General features: G+C 37.7%; 1 protein-coding gene across 8 annotated transcripts in view; it reads right to left on the bottom strand.

Annotated features, from left to right (window-relative positions):
• PIGN (phosphatidylinositol glycan anchor biosynthesis class N) overlaps positions 1 to 15,269 on the bottom strand; it is a 106,105-nt gene that overhangs the window by 36,147 nt on the left and 54,689 nt on the right. For all 8 annotated transcript variants that reach the window (XR_007888633.1, XM_051610780.1, XM_051610781.1 and 5 more), the window contains 5 exons: positions 7,188 to 7,266; positions 5,031 to 5,210; positions 1,609 to 1,745; positions 507 to 606; positions 277 to 369 (listed from right to left, as the gene is read on the bottom strand). Coding sequence is in view for 7 of the 8 variants with exons in the window: in XM_051610780.1 (XP_051466740.1) it covers positions 277 to 369; positions 507 to 606; positions 1,609 to 1,745; positions 5,031 to 5,210; positions 7,188 to 7,266 (589 nt within the window). In the remaining variant the exon portion in view is untranslated. The remainder of the gene's footprint in view (positions 1 to 276; positions 370 to 506; positions 607 to 1,608; positions 1,746 to 5,030; positions 5,211 to 7,187; positions 7,267 to 15,269) is intronic.

Here is a 15,269-nt window from a genome sequence, read left to right as displayed (position 1 = left end):
GCTTTTTTTTTTTTATCCTTAGCATAACACTAAGAGCTAACTCATAGCTACTCTGAAATTCTTAAGCAGTCTTGTTACTTAACTTGTGTAAGAGTTCTATCCAGATCATATTCAACCCATTGCCTTGCTACATGCTGTTCAGGACAGAGGTCAGAATAAGAGCATAACTGAGCAAGAATCTAAAGGAGCATTCCAAAAAGACCAGTCTAAACATCCTAAGACGCAATCAAATGTTAGCCACTGAAAATGCTCTTTTTAGACAAATCAATACAGTACCTTTGCTTGAACCCACAGCTGTGTGATCACTGGCCAGCCAGCAAAGACAAGAAGACCAATGGTTAGAGTAGAGCGGTAGAAAAAGCTGAAGACCTAATAAAAAAACAAGAAAAAACCCACAAATCTAACACAAGACTGAAGAACAAGTACATTAATAATAGTTATAACTTCTCAGAGGTAAAATGCTAGCAATGAGATACCCTGTTGATACATACAGATGAAATACTTACTAGTATTTCAATTCCCAGTGTACAAACCAACAAGAACCCTACAGACTGATGGATAGGAAGTGACAAGAGATTTGCTGCGAGGTCTTGAATAACAGGAATTCTGTTAAAAATGATGGAACAAGATGGTTATTATTTTTAAAAAACAGAAATAACACAGGATTTTACCTTTAAAGGGTGGAGAGGGGATCAGAGCACAATAAATGTTTAAGTCACTGCTGATCCCACCTACTGTTTAGAAACAGACTGGGAGATCACATGAAGCAGCTTCTGCCCAGTTTTACTAGATAAGAAATCTACACTAAAACCCTCCAGGTTTTCCCTCCCATTTCTGGCCCATCTTTGCCAATATTTTGGACAAGTTTTAGATTATTCTTCATCCAAATTCACTCTGAGTTTATGAACATTTTTGGTTATGCTGTGCTTTATGTCCATCATAACTGATTAAACACTCAGAAGTTCTAGAGACAGGAAAAAAAAAATCCCCAGTTAGTTTTGCAGTGGTTTATGAGGCAGCTCATTACCTTAGTGCACTTGGTCTCATTTTATCTGAATAATATTGAGTTGGTATTTACAGAATTGCCAGGTTAGTAATAGAAATCAGAAGGTAACGAGATTTTTTGATTTTGAGACCCAAACAAGACAAGTCTGTTTCAATATCAGAGCACAACCCTCAACATGACTAGTGCATGTTCTTCAAAAGCAACAGGAGTTGAGCTTCTTGACCCTCTACAGGATTGTACTATTCCAAAATTACTGGAGAAATGTGACAAATTGCTACGGGTACTTGCCTAAGATTTTAGCACCCTTTTGCCAGAGTCATGAGAGTACTAAAAGCATTTTGTCTTGGAAATATATTTATTTCTGCTAACAGAAAAGATATCTTCTACAATTGGCAGCTGTATCAGTCTGTTTGGAAACTACTCTATATGTGAAGTGAAATAGAAACCAGAGTCCCCTGGAATGTCTCAGGAAGCATTTCAGTTTAATAAAATTGTACCTAACTTTTTCTCCCAAACTTATGGGAAAAGTTTAATTGTTAACAAAAAGGAAGCAGAGACGCGATTTTATAAAACATTCTTTGTAAAATGCATTCTTTACTTACTCTCTCACAACTGCATACCATACTGGTACTGGCAAGAGACAGTATATGTAGTACGTCCAAGGACAAGTTTGAATCAACAGGAAAAAACCTATTACCAGTCCAACAAAGGCAAAACTGTAGAAGAGAACAGCAGGTTCCTGTAAAACAAACGGTGGGACAAACACTCCTGAAACAGTAATAAAATGTTTTAAACTACACACTATTTTCCTTTTGTTAGTTACACAGTAAAGCAAATGTTATTTCAGCACAGACACTCAAGCTGCCTTGTGTCTATGTAGAGAAATCTGGATGTCATTTCCAGTCAGATGAAAAACAAACAACAGTAGATTTGAAGATCTAATTCTAAACATGTCTCTAAATAAGGTCTTGCAGTAAAACCTGCACAGGCAAGGCACACTTGTACAATCTGGAAGATCAATGTGTTCAATGTTATTTATGTTCAATGGATACTTGAAGTCCATTTTAAGTCAGAGAGGCTAAGGGTCTTGGAAAAAAAGGAACACTCAAATTTAGATTCTAAAAACAGACTTAAAACATAACCTTTTGAGTTCAAGTTCAGTTCATGGAATTACAGTCAAAATGTTTAAAGAAAATTCCATTAGCACATGTTTCCTCCTGCTTGAAACATTTGTAAGAGAACTAATTTAATTGAAATATAAAGCATTAACTCCTACTGGAAAAAAAATCAAAACGCAACTCTTCAGGATTTAGGGACAAGTACTGAAGGAAAGGACGCCTGCAACCAAGCTTCCACATGAGCAACAGCCTTACTCAAAGAACCTAAAATTTCAAAATAGAGGACTAGAGCCACACAGCACTAAAAGGTTCCTATCATAGCTAGAACTGTTATTGTATTTAATCCTAACCTAGAACACTAGCTTTGGGTTTTTCTAAAAGACAATTTTAAAAATAATAAAGGTAAAAGATTTGAACATTCCCCCCACCACGTGCTCAAAGAAACGCATTTTCAGATTGAGAGAGCTGTAAGGAGAAAGATCAGAGAGAAAGGAAATGAAAGAGAGAAAGGAAATTTTAAAAATAGGTAATCACAGACAGGTATGCTAGTCCTTATTCACCAGGTAGTAGCAAACTCTCCTTTATGCAAAGAGAAGCATTTAAGCAGTTACTCTGCATGTGCCTTTTACCTGGTCATTGAACTACTCTTCCTTATTTAGGGACATTCAGATATCAGAAGAAATATAGGTAAGGGAAGATGACGTACAAGTTTTAAATAAACAATTTGATCTTTATGTATTGCAACTTGATATAGCAAAGACAGCTTCAGTGACTGGACGTATTGTGTAGGTAATAACTGAAGACACTTTTCTCCTACACGAATGTCAGTTTCCTTGAATGAGTTATGTAGACAGATATGCAACTATGCTATGTACGCTGAGAAGACATTCAATTAGCAGTTTACATAGATGGGTTAACATTTTTTCTGCCCCCACCCTGCATCTGATACATAACTGCCTTGATCTAAACTGACAGCAAAGGCAAGCTCTAAATTGTTTTTAAAATTCATTTTCTGTTAAAATTTGCCATTAAATAAGAGTCACATAGAAAGCTGCCCTAATGTAATTTTTTTTTAGTTTCAAATTTTACATTTGCTGACATATAGACAGAATGAATGTGTATAGATATAATACACATACTATATAACTTATCATTGATCAAGTAAACACATACGATCAACGTTTTATTCCACACAGAGACATAAATATTATAGAGTTCAATCTAGCTGTTCATGCACTGAAAACGGAAACCAGATTTGAATTCTCTGTGTATGTTTAGAAATAGATTAAAAGGTTAAGCTTCTTGCTAAGTGAAACAATGGACTACAAAGTTTTTTCAGGTGCAGCATATGAAGCCAAAACTTTATACAGGATATGCAGTTTCATTATTCAGATATTATAAGGCTGTGCTTTGCAGAAGACTATTTGTCAATGGTAGATTAGTTTCTCAGCAAAATTCTTTAAGTAGCTCCAGTACTATCTCTAAACAAAATAAGTCCCATATATGAAACATCAGCCTCACACTGTGATTCCCCAAGTACTTAGGAACACTAAAAAAGGTTTCTACAGAAAAAGACCTCTTGTTAAAACTGAGGAAAGAAAAATTATATGGACAAAGAACTAAGAAAGCTTTTTTTTTTCCTACCAGCATCACTAGCATAAAATTTGTCTTCAACAAGTACAATCAACATACCAAATGAAAATCTGATGTCAACTAAAAATGCTAAGTTTTTGTTTAATGTATTCATTAATGTGCCCGATACTCAGTATATTTCTTGTAATTATGTTGTCCATATCTAACATAACATGCTTTTTGGATTACTACTTTTCAGTTATTTGATGAAAGAAAACCTAAATCATGCAGTACAGTGCTTATGAATATTTTCCATTTGATTTTTGTTTGATCATTTTCATTAAAGGTCAAGGCTATCTCATTTCAGCCAGTAGTAAAAACCTCAAGATAGCATGATAGGAATTTTCTCAGAGTAATATATTGAAGGCAGTAAAGTTGCTGATTGCTTATTCTCATTTACATCAGCAAATTAAACAATTTCTTTTATTCTGAAGCAAAGGTTTGAAGTTTCCTTCCCCAAGGCTTTAATCCTTCACTAGTGAAATGCTAGCTTTTTGCCTGTTCACCTTTTTGAGGTGTCTCTTTTCTTGACGAATGACTGAAAATAAATGAATTTTCTAGGATTTTGGACTTTGTGAAAAATCAAACCATAATAATCTTGTCATAAAGAGCTTCCTTCACCTTTGATGTCCTCTGTTGCACCCTTGCAAATCACAAAGAGCAAGAAAACAACCCAAGCTGTGAAACCACAGTCCATCTTTCTATTAAAACACATTATACATTTTAAAATGCAATGATTTAACTGCACAGCTTCTGAAAATTAATTTCACACTGCTAAAGAGGACAGGAATAAAATAACTTACATGCTAATTTTTTTGGCCTTACAGTAAAGCAGAAAAACCAAAATGGAAGCCTGAAGTCTGTATTCTTTCAAGCAAGTATTATTGCAACAGAGTGCTGACTTTACTACAATTAATGCTGAAAACTGAATTCTGGTTAAAGACAGACCCTCTAATAGTTTTCTGTCACTCTGTTTGTTTATACTCACACTAGCATCTAGTAAATGTACAGCTGTAGGAAGGAAGAAACTGAGAAAGCATAGTATTGCATACTCAGACTTACATGGTCTAAGAATACTGATCCAAATAAATGGACCATCTGGTACCACAATGCAAGATTACAGTAGCTAAAATCTCCATAGCATGCCAGTTTTCACATGTAGTCAAAAGAAGTGGAAGGTGTACAATTTGGTCTCCTGCACAGAGAGACTGAACATACATATAATTCTGAAAAATGATACAAAAAAAAAAAATCATTGCATATTTCTGACTTACCTTATTAGTCTGAACAGCCTTCGTCAAATTGGTGTGGGTCTTGATAATCACCAAAATCACATAAGTTGTCCAGCCCACAAAACTCAGTGCAATACTTAGACCCAGGAATAATCTGTCGTAAGTATGGTAATAAGACAAGCCTTCCAAAGCAAGGTTTATCAGGTTTTTGCACAGACATATCTAGTAGTAGACAAAACATATTAACAACAGTTTAGAATAGTGTAAGCTCCATTCCCCAAACCAACCTAGCTGATGGCAACTGGAGATCAAGCAGCTCCACCACTCTTGGCATGTGTGTCCTCTCTGCACTCAGATACAGTGTTTTGGCTGGCACCAACTGCTGGAGTACACACTGCTTTGGACTTTACCTGGACATAAAGTCAATCATCATTTGGCTCCTTTGCCATTCCCCCTGGCCATGACAGTGGTCAGATGGTGAAAGCTACACAGACAGCACACCTTAAACACCACCTACTATCAAACATACCACTTGTTTTCTCCATGAGCGTTTGACCATATATACATTCCAGTGTAAGTGACTCCCCCAAAAGAACAGTCATACTCTCAGGGTGCAATTAATTTGGACACAAGAAGGGTTGTACCCACTCTCATCTCAGGTCTTTTTGTTCAGTACCTCCACTGGGGAGGAACCATGATAAAGACAGTGTTTTTTCCCAGCATGAGAGGAATTCCCTACAAGGAGGTGTGCTGACCCCTGTGATTCACCCAAAGATGGGAAGCTCAGCTGTGTTATTTGTGGTCACAGGATTCTCTGGTGATTAAAAGATCTGTAAGGAAGATAAGTTGAGCATACATGATGATGATTCTCTACATGTCCAAAGTATCCAGCTGGGACTTAATGGCAACAATCAACAGAAAAAGCTATGTCAGCTACTGAAGAGATCACAAGTCTGCCAACAGCAAACTCACCCCATCCCGTGTCATTCCTGAGAATACGATTATGAATCGTATTTGCAATGGAAAGTGCTGCAGAGTTGAGGAGGCAAAGAATCATCTACACCCCAGCAGCTGATAATGCACTGACATTCTGCACTGAAATACTGGAAGCTGAGGATAACCAAAGCACAGCCACAAGCCCCATGTATTAGTGATCAGGAGTGAATTTGAACACATGGGGCACTCAAGTGAACAAGGGGTAAAAATGACATCCAACAAACAACATCAACTCACAGAGGTTCTACTGCTCAAACATATAAAATGTCTTCTATAAATAAGTGCATGACAGCCAAGTAGTGGTACTACAGAAACCAAAACGAAAACCTGCTCTCACAGCAAAGCAGATCCATGGATTTACACAGAGCTATTTCCAATGTACAATAGGTTAATAAAAAGGCCTAAAGTATAAAACAGATTTATCTGTCCTGTGCATAACATAGTAATTTACTACCCTGAGAAACATACAAAGGAGAAAAGAAGAGCTGAACCCTAACACATAATGGAATTATTCTTCCATGCAGCTGGCAGGTTAAATGTAATCTTACATACCCAGCTTCTCCATGTACCTTTTAACACAAAAGTCATTGACCAAATTGAACCTGAAAGACTTCTTTGTATCATTTAGCTCTACTAATTATTTTTGTGATTATTAGAATACAAGCACTGGTGAATTGCACCCATCCAGTACCCTGTTGCACAGTGAGGGGTAGAAACACTTAAGGAAGTAATGCCTGAACTGGGAAGCACAAAGATTCCACACATGGCTCCCTGTCTCCAACAAACTGAAATGTGAAATTAAAAATAAGGACAGCTGGTTCAGCTAAAAGAACAATACAACTCAGGATCTATGAGCAAGACACCATACCTTTTTCATGCAACTAGCAGCCTAAGAAGTGTGAACATAAACCGCATTCCCCATTTTCTCCCTCAATTTACTCTTTTCTACAGTGCAAAATAAAAATATACTCTGTGAAATGGTAACAGCTTTATGAGGAAAAAATACACTCATCAAAACCGATGTCAAAATGCAAAATTTTGGAGACTTACAGTGGGATTTTATTTGTATAAATGAGATGTGCATCAAAAGGAAGGAAAGAAGTTTTATCTGTTTCAGTTCAAATTAAACAAATCTAAATATTTACATATGATAGAAGTACCTGTAAAAAGTTTCTAGAAGGCATATATCAAAAACACGCTTACCGCTTCATTGTACTTCTGCTGCTGAATATATAGTCTTGTTTTCTTTAAAAAGTGGATCTGTTCAGAATCAGAAAGTGGTCTGCACAACAATGCAAAGAGATATTAACACTCCTTTTCACAAGCAAAGGAAGAGGCAGAAAAAACAATGACTTTGTAATTAAAAAATTACTCTGAAATGAAACATACAAAAATATTCTGAGGTCCATTACAGTTAATTAGGTAATTGGAACTAATCCATTCCTCTACATTCATCTTCACACTTAGTGTCAACACTGCTGCTGTCTAAATTATCCAAGGATCTTTGCATTAAGAGACATTTCTTTAATGTAGTTGTTTCCATCTAATACTGCTGAAAATTATCTCTCTTGTGCATTATAATTGACAAATGCTCTGGACAAGAATTACTGCACATACAAGAACTAAGCAATTTAACTGATTTGATAGATGGTCTCAAGCAGTTTGTAAGCCTGTCAGCACACAACAAATTGTTCTGGTTCCAGAATAACAGTAGATGATGCCTAACAATCTTCTCTTCGAAAAATAAGAGCTTGTCTCCTATTACACAAGGAGCTGTTAGCAGAGTCCCCAGAGCACAGGACAATGCAGATAACACTGAGGTCAGTGATAAAAATCTATTTAATTTTAATGAGTTTGATCATCAACTTAAATAACTGCTAAAGTTCTTCCCTTACCGACAGTAGTAACATGAAGAAACAAGACAGTCAATCAATCTTTACAAAACAAAGGGGTAAGGAGCAACTTTTTTTCCTGTACCATTTTTTTTCCAAGTTAAGGACAGCAGCGAGCCAGATGATCCTAGGCTTACCCCAGGCAAGCTAAAGCAGTCAGTGTGACTCTAGGCTCCACAGGCAAACTATCCTAAGTCACAACCTTTTGATAGCTGATGACTGCATCCAGCACTTTTCCTTCACACCTGCCACAACACTGCTGTGGCACAGCATCACCTCCTCCGCAACCCCGGCACATGATGGCCCAGTTGCATGCCTCCCTCCCTCCCTCACACATGCTCCTTCATGTGTCTCATACACAACCCCCAAACTGCATGCTTCAGGCTGTGCTAAATCAGGACCAGCCCTGGAGTCTCACTCCTACTAATTAAATCAGCAGCAATCACCTCTGTGGTCAATTGGCTGAACCACAGGGGCAGGTCTTGAGCTTATGCAACCACTGCATGGAAATACTTGTTCCTGCAGCTCCCAGACATTTGGGAACCACTTCTCCCTACAGCCTAGAAGCAGTTGATACATCATCAACAACATATATGTATCATCTTTTGAGGCTTGGCATATATTAAAGGATTTTGTGCCTGAAATTTTACTACTAATAACATCCTGGTATATTTTGACACTGTTTTCTTGAGTTCGGAGCACAGCAGTATTGTGGAAGAGACTTCTCAAACATTGGATAAGAGCAACAGCAATGTATCTTCCTTTTGAGAAGAGTAAATTAATTAACTGTATTAAAAATGTTTTACTTCTTTCAATCTAGAAGAGAATAGAAGGATGGTATCTACAAGCAGGTAGAGAGAGAGAAGTCCCACAGAAAAAGAAGGGAGGAAAAGATGATGACAAGGAGATGGTTATGTGTTTCATCACCGTAACTTTGAGAGGAGATCAGAAGATTTTGGAAAACAACAGCAGAGTGAATGTTGGTTGCTCCCGCACCTTCACAACAGGTCCCTCAAAAAGCCAAAGTGACAGCTCCACAGGCTGAGGGCTGCGAGCGTGCCGCCAGCAAGCACACACCAAGGCTGATGATGACTCAAGTTAGAATCCATTCTTCAAGTAGGCAAACCAGACCCAATTACCACCCCAAGGAAATCTGTAACCCTCAAGTTTTGCTGAGTTTTTTGGCAGGGAAAAGGGAGCAAAACACCAAACCAAGGTGGGAGTTTTTGCCATGTGTGAAGAGAAATAAAAGGGAAAAAATTATCTTAGTGTTTATGTAAGAATTTTTTGAAATCTAGAATAAATATTAAGTAGTTTTATTTAGGACTTAAATAGATCCAAGGTGTTCCTATATTCACTGTCTCATTTTTGTTTCTTCACTTGTACTATTTTCTGAGGATTTAATCCTTGTCATATTCAATGCAATTTTTTAATACGCTAAAATTATCTTTGACTTTATATCTTTAGTCATTTAGCTAAAAACCTCTTAATTATCTTTTTACTCTCCATGAATCATTTTATTATTAATGAACAATAGTCTTTACCTATTCCATTTTAGATGACAGCACCTGGGATCACTGTACAAGGATGATATAGCAGAATAAATCGATTTTTTTTAAACAGTAAAGCTCCAGTAAGTCAAATGCAAAAGGCAATTATATTGTCAAATGGAGTTACCATTAGCAAGAACATTGTTAATTTTCAATAGGTAACATCACACCACATATTTTACCTTACTTCCATATGCTTGCTTTTCAAGATGCTGAATTTATAATTGTCTACAGATTTTTCTTGTACAACTTATTAATTTCACCAGAAACTTAGGATTGTTCATATATAACCATATCAAAATGCAAGTTTCATCCTGAATGTAAGGGTTGATAAGACAATCTTACTATATTTTTTACCTCTGTATTAAGTAAAAACTCACAGAAGTTATTAGAGAATTTTTACAACTCACATCAGACTAGGAGGAAGAGTTACCAAATTATGTCTTGGTTAAAGAACGGGTATAGTTCACCATACACAGTGACCCTGATTCTCTTCCTAAAGCTGACAAAGTAGATGAGAGATTTAAAAGCAGTCCCTTGGTAGATATAACAGAAGGAATAAAATTTTAAAAAATTACCCATGAACAGAAGAAGTGGAAAGAAGCCAGGAACGTTAGAAATGGTGGTTCTGTAAAACATGCAAGACTTATGAAAAAACAAAACCACAAGAATATTTTAAATCTGAGAAATTAAAGCTTGAACTATTCTTAGCATCACCCAATTCAACCCATTTAAAAGGTTTTGAATATGAGACACAGTGTTAGAAAATAATAAACTGATCAGAGTACTTCCCTGTGTTTCAGTATGCAACATGCCAGAGGCAGTACTGTCAATGTATTCTCAAGGTCACTTAATGTGCACATCCATGCAATTAATATTAATAGTAATTTACTGGTCATTACTAGAAAGATACTGAATTCTATAAAGAAAACGAAGATATGCATGCATATGTTCTTCCCAGCTACCCATCACCAAAATCCGATTCTACCAAATTCAAGATGAATAATCTTGACTAGTAAAATCAAAAGTATTTCTCCATAGCACAAAAATCTGTCCTATTAATTAACAAACAGAAACAGAGAAAGTTCAATCAGTGGACTCAGCTCTGTCCTCATAGTCTTTTCTCTAAGGCATTGTAAAACACGTGCACTGTGAAGTGTAGTAGTCCGAGGTTTAACTTACAAGAAATAACAAGAACTCGATGGTCATATCTAAACACATGTGCATTCACAGTATCATCAGGATTCCAAACACTTAAGATTACATTCTTCACAGAAAATGATGGTGGTTCTTAGAAGAGTAATTTTGATTTTCACGATGGCTATCAGATATTAAGTTACTGGGTCCAGAGAGAAACCACAGCATCATCCATGAATAAACATAATTAATTATGAAACAAAACAACTGGCTTAATCATGCAAGTGTGTGTAAACTATCCCTTTTGAGATGTTAGCTACCCTTGTCACAACCATACCTGACAAAATGAATCTTTACAACACATGATTCATGCTTCATATAAGCTAGGCTATTTGACAGCACTAACAACGGTGATGAAGTATGTTCACCATAGTAACGTCAAGGGGACCCCTCTTTGGCCAGTGAGTCCTGTTTATCATCACACTACAGAAATTCCCATCCCCAACAACACAGGTAGCGTGCTGCAGTCAAGCCATGAAATAAAAATCTTGGAATACAAGGAGATGTCTTGCAAATACATCTGTATCCACCACTGCTAGTTTGTTACTTTTATTACCCCTGGTTATTTGCTTAATGATTTATAGACATCTTATTGTACATTAATTTTTACAGAATTTTACTATAAAGATAGCCCCTTAGGATCTGTAGTAGTTTAACATTTGAAATGCTGCAGATTTAAAGTTAAGGAAGTATCACAGACCTGCAGATGCAATATTCAAAGGGAAAGGCTGAGATCTTTGGCTAGCTCACTGTCAGATGAAAACAAATTTATTTCAGCTGCTTCACTCCATACACACAAAAAATCTCTATGTATCTGACTACTGTCAGGTCATGCACACCTACACCCTTCCATCACTGCCTTTTCATTCTCCCCATCAGAAAAAAAAAAAAAATAATAAATACTGTGTCTCCTACCACCCTTTGATAGTGACAAGACTTGCAGAAGACAAAGCTGCAAGCAAAGCAGCTGAATACATTCAAACTCTGCCACTCATTCCTCTGTGAGAGGGTCATACTACGGAGGAAAGGTGGCTTCCAGTCCAGCAATTCTGCAATCAGCTGAAATAGTACTTATAGGACTCACTATGACTGCTCTGATCCACATCACTGCTGCTTGTTAAACGGCACCTTGGAAGTGTGGATCCAAGACTGGCCTGATGCTTTTGCAAGGCAGTTATTCAAAAGTTATACAAGTAATCAAACAACACTATTTCAAAGCCTTTTTCAGAGTAGCAACAGGGTTCACAAAGCCAGTCTCCCATGAGAGCTGCCTTCAAATATTCCCACCGTAAAACAGATGGCACTCCTGAAAGCATCAGGTGAGCAATGAGAGAGAGACAGATCTTGCAGCAAACCACATTAATTTAGCAGGAACTGGATTGCACACTTAGGCCTGCTTTGCATCAAATTCACCCCAGTTAAGCAACCCATGAGTGCAGAGACTTGATATTAATGACAGAGCAATCACAAAATAGCCTAACTTTATTATTCTGTCATTTCTTTTGAAGTTATAGTGCATAATGTTGTAGGAGCAGAATGACTGGTACAATATAAAACATTCCCATTTCTCTATCAACAGCAGGAAATTTTCAGAAAGACAGTCAATGGCAAGTGATGCAAAGTTATGAGTTGACTCAGCAAGACATGTAAAAATTGACCTAATAGATATTTCAAAAATCAAAGTCTGGAACCATGACGTTAACTTCCTGTTGAACTTGCTGTACAATACACAGCATATGATGCTACTCCAGGCAATCACCAGGAAAAAAATGTGTTACAGTTTTATGGACTGTACATATTAACATGAATTTGAATAGCCATAAGCTGGTTCTTTCCATTTTCAAAACGTGTTCAATTCCAGTTCTTTAGATGTGCCTACTCAGTAGAAAAAAAATTGTTTTACCATATCTGCCAAAGACAGACTGAAAGCACACACTAAGAGATACAGAGACAGCCCTCTGCATATGTTTTCATTTTGATCAAAGAGTGAAGTTTCGTAGATTAAACAATTTGGTGGGTAACAGAGATCCTTAATCTGTTTAGATGGTCTGAATTTTAATTGTTCTCTAAAATCTTTTCAGGTAAGCAACTAATACAGGCAACTCTTACACCTGATTTTCATAATACAGAAGCAAGATGCACAATTTATAGATTAAAAAATTATAGTGGTGTTTTAGTGTGCTAAAGCTGTGCTTTTTAAAGGAAAAGATACTCTACACAAACCTACACTAAAGGGTTCATTACACCATCTTAAAGCCCAAGACCATCGATAATCCCTTTCCTGAGTAGATCTACTCCTTTTTTGTCCTGCTGTTCCACTGCCAGGACTATCAATCTTGGAGTGTCTAAATTTCAAGAAGGTTTTTGTGGTATATGAATTTTCTGACTACAGTACTAGATTGTAAAGGAGTCAGTCTAACTGTAGAGTTGCATTCAGTTATCTTTGCAACCTCTTTTCTTTTAAGATGCAGTAAAAAGCACCACTGCATGCAACAGGAACTCCAAAAGAAAGAAAAGGAGTAAGAAAGTAATTAAGAGGCTCCTTGTTTAAGTTCTGAGGTTTTTGTTCTTTAAAGCATAATGAAATGAAGGGAGAGGTCATACACTTCCACAGGCCAAAGACAGCAAAGAGCATCTTTACTGACACATTTCAAAAAGCTACCAGTAGATGTATGCTTTTGTATTCAGACTGACAAACCTGCAGAGGAGGAAACAGTGGGACAGGAGTAAAACCACAGGAAGTGGTCTGACTACTAATATTCTAATCCTGAACTGTCAAGTCCTAGGAATTAAAGTAGCCTTTTAATTTCCACAAATCTGCTTCCCTGATGCAGCATATTTGCATATTCAACAGCTAAGTGCCCTAGGATATTTATGTAAATCCTTCAGATAGCAAAGATGACAGAAAAAGGAGTGGGCAAGCTAACCACCAGCTGCCAATTCACTGAAGAGAGAAACAGTTAAGAGAACCAGGCTGCACACAGCAGATTTTGCATGCAAACTGCTACAGAAGAGCTGTGAACTACCAGAAGGCCAGGAGGGAGAAGGCCAGGCCCTGAAGCAGTTGTCCTGGCCTGCTCAAAGTGGGACTGAGAAGCTGGAAGCAGTGATCTAGCAGGGGCAGGGGTTTTGCCTGAGAAGCTAGCCAGACACAACGCAGCTGCCTTGGAAAGGGAAGCTGCTTAATAGTGAAGATGAAGATCCCTGAAGGAAAGGAAATGCACAATATTTTTTAAATCTCCCTTTCAGTACTGCAGGGGACAGGTGTTGACTCTAAATAATGCCCCACCTATCCTGCAAGTCAGTCCTCACCCCTGCAAAATGAATGACACATCAAGCTGAATGGAGATATCTGCAGCATTGTGGATACATACTGTTGTGCCCCAGGTCATCTTCTGTGCCACAATCCTACATGCCAAACCTAAACCATAGCAACCATTTTCCAGCCATTTGCACCCAGAGCAGGCAGCTTGTGCTGTGCTTGGGCAGGTACTTAAAAGCAGGGCCCTAGGGCCACTTGAGCAAGCCCCCTCTAGTGAGCCTGACCAGCAGACCCTAGTACATCAAGGAGCCAGTGATCCACATGACCTGATATGATGATAACCTGAGCCCAGGTCTTTGCTGCCTGTCCAGTGTGGCTTCAGGCTGTGCTGAACAATACCTTGGCTGCAAGGACAAAGCCAACCAGTTATTAGTAACTGAGGAGCCTGCAGGCAGCTCTCACTTCATACCAGCAATTACACTGCCTTCCTGTCCTTGTATTTACCTCAAAGTGCAGCAAGTTCTTATGTGAACTTGCATTCTTGTTTGACAGTAGAAATTCTTATTAGAGTTGATTTCTTGCAAGAAAGTAATATAATAGCATGAATGACCAAGAAGAAGGAACCTCTCCACAGACAGGATCTGTGCAGCACTGTGAGGAAATCCATCTGGGCTTCATTTGATGCTGCACAAATGCAGGGTACCCAGCATATGAATGGACATATGGTACACTTGGTATCGATATTCTTCTTTTTATCTTATTAAATTAATTATTTTATTAACTATCTGTTAACAAACCTTTCTTATTGAGATCCAGAGAAAGCCCTGCACTTTCTTACCTCACACCCCAGTGCAAACCATTCTCCGCCTGTCCCATCCCACCATCTGCCTGTACACCCTTCCTCTCCCTCATTGCATGAAGCCCCAAAGTTCCAAGAAAAGGCCAAGGGGATTTATACAAGGAAACAGAGAAATATGCATTAATCTTGTGATATTTTATCTTATACATTAGCCTCTTAGCTTCTTCTAAAGAACTACTTGATAGTAAATCCAATTATGCCTGGTCTTCCTGTGCAGAAGCCGCTGCCAGTAAGCTTTTCACATATAAACTGACCATGGTGCTGCAGTCAAGAGCAGCAGGATGCCTGTTATCTAAGAGGATTGTATCCTCCTGGAGCAGCATTTAACACAGTGGTTCAGACACAGCTCATTCAGTGAAAAAGAAGCTGACTTTTTTTGCCAAAAAAAACCACATTTTATAGCACAGGCATTGATTTATCCCTAAAGAGATAATGCATCTACTATTTATCAGGTTTGTTCTTTTTTCTAAGCAACACGAAGCCATTATTTCCATTTGAGCATTTATGTCTCTACAGCATTGCAGC

The sequence above is a fragment of the Apus apus genome, chromosome 2 (genome assembly GCF_020740795.1).
Source record: "Apus apus isolate bApuApu2 chromosome 2, bApuApu2.pri.cur, whole genome shotgun sequence".
NCBI lineage: Eukaryota > Metazoa > Chordata > Aves > Apodiformes > Apodidae > Apus > Apus apus.
This window is presented reverse-complemented; position numbering and strand designations above follow the sequence as displayed.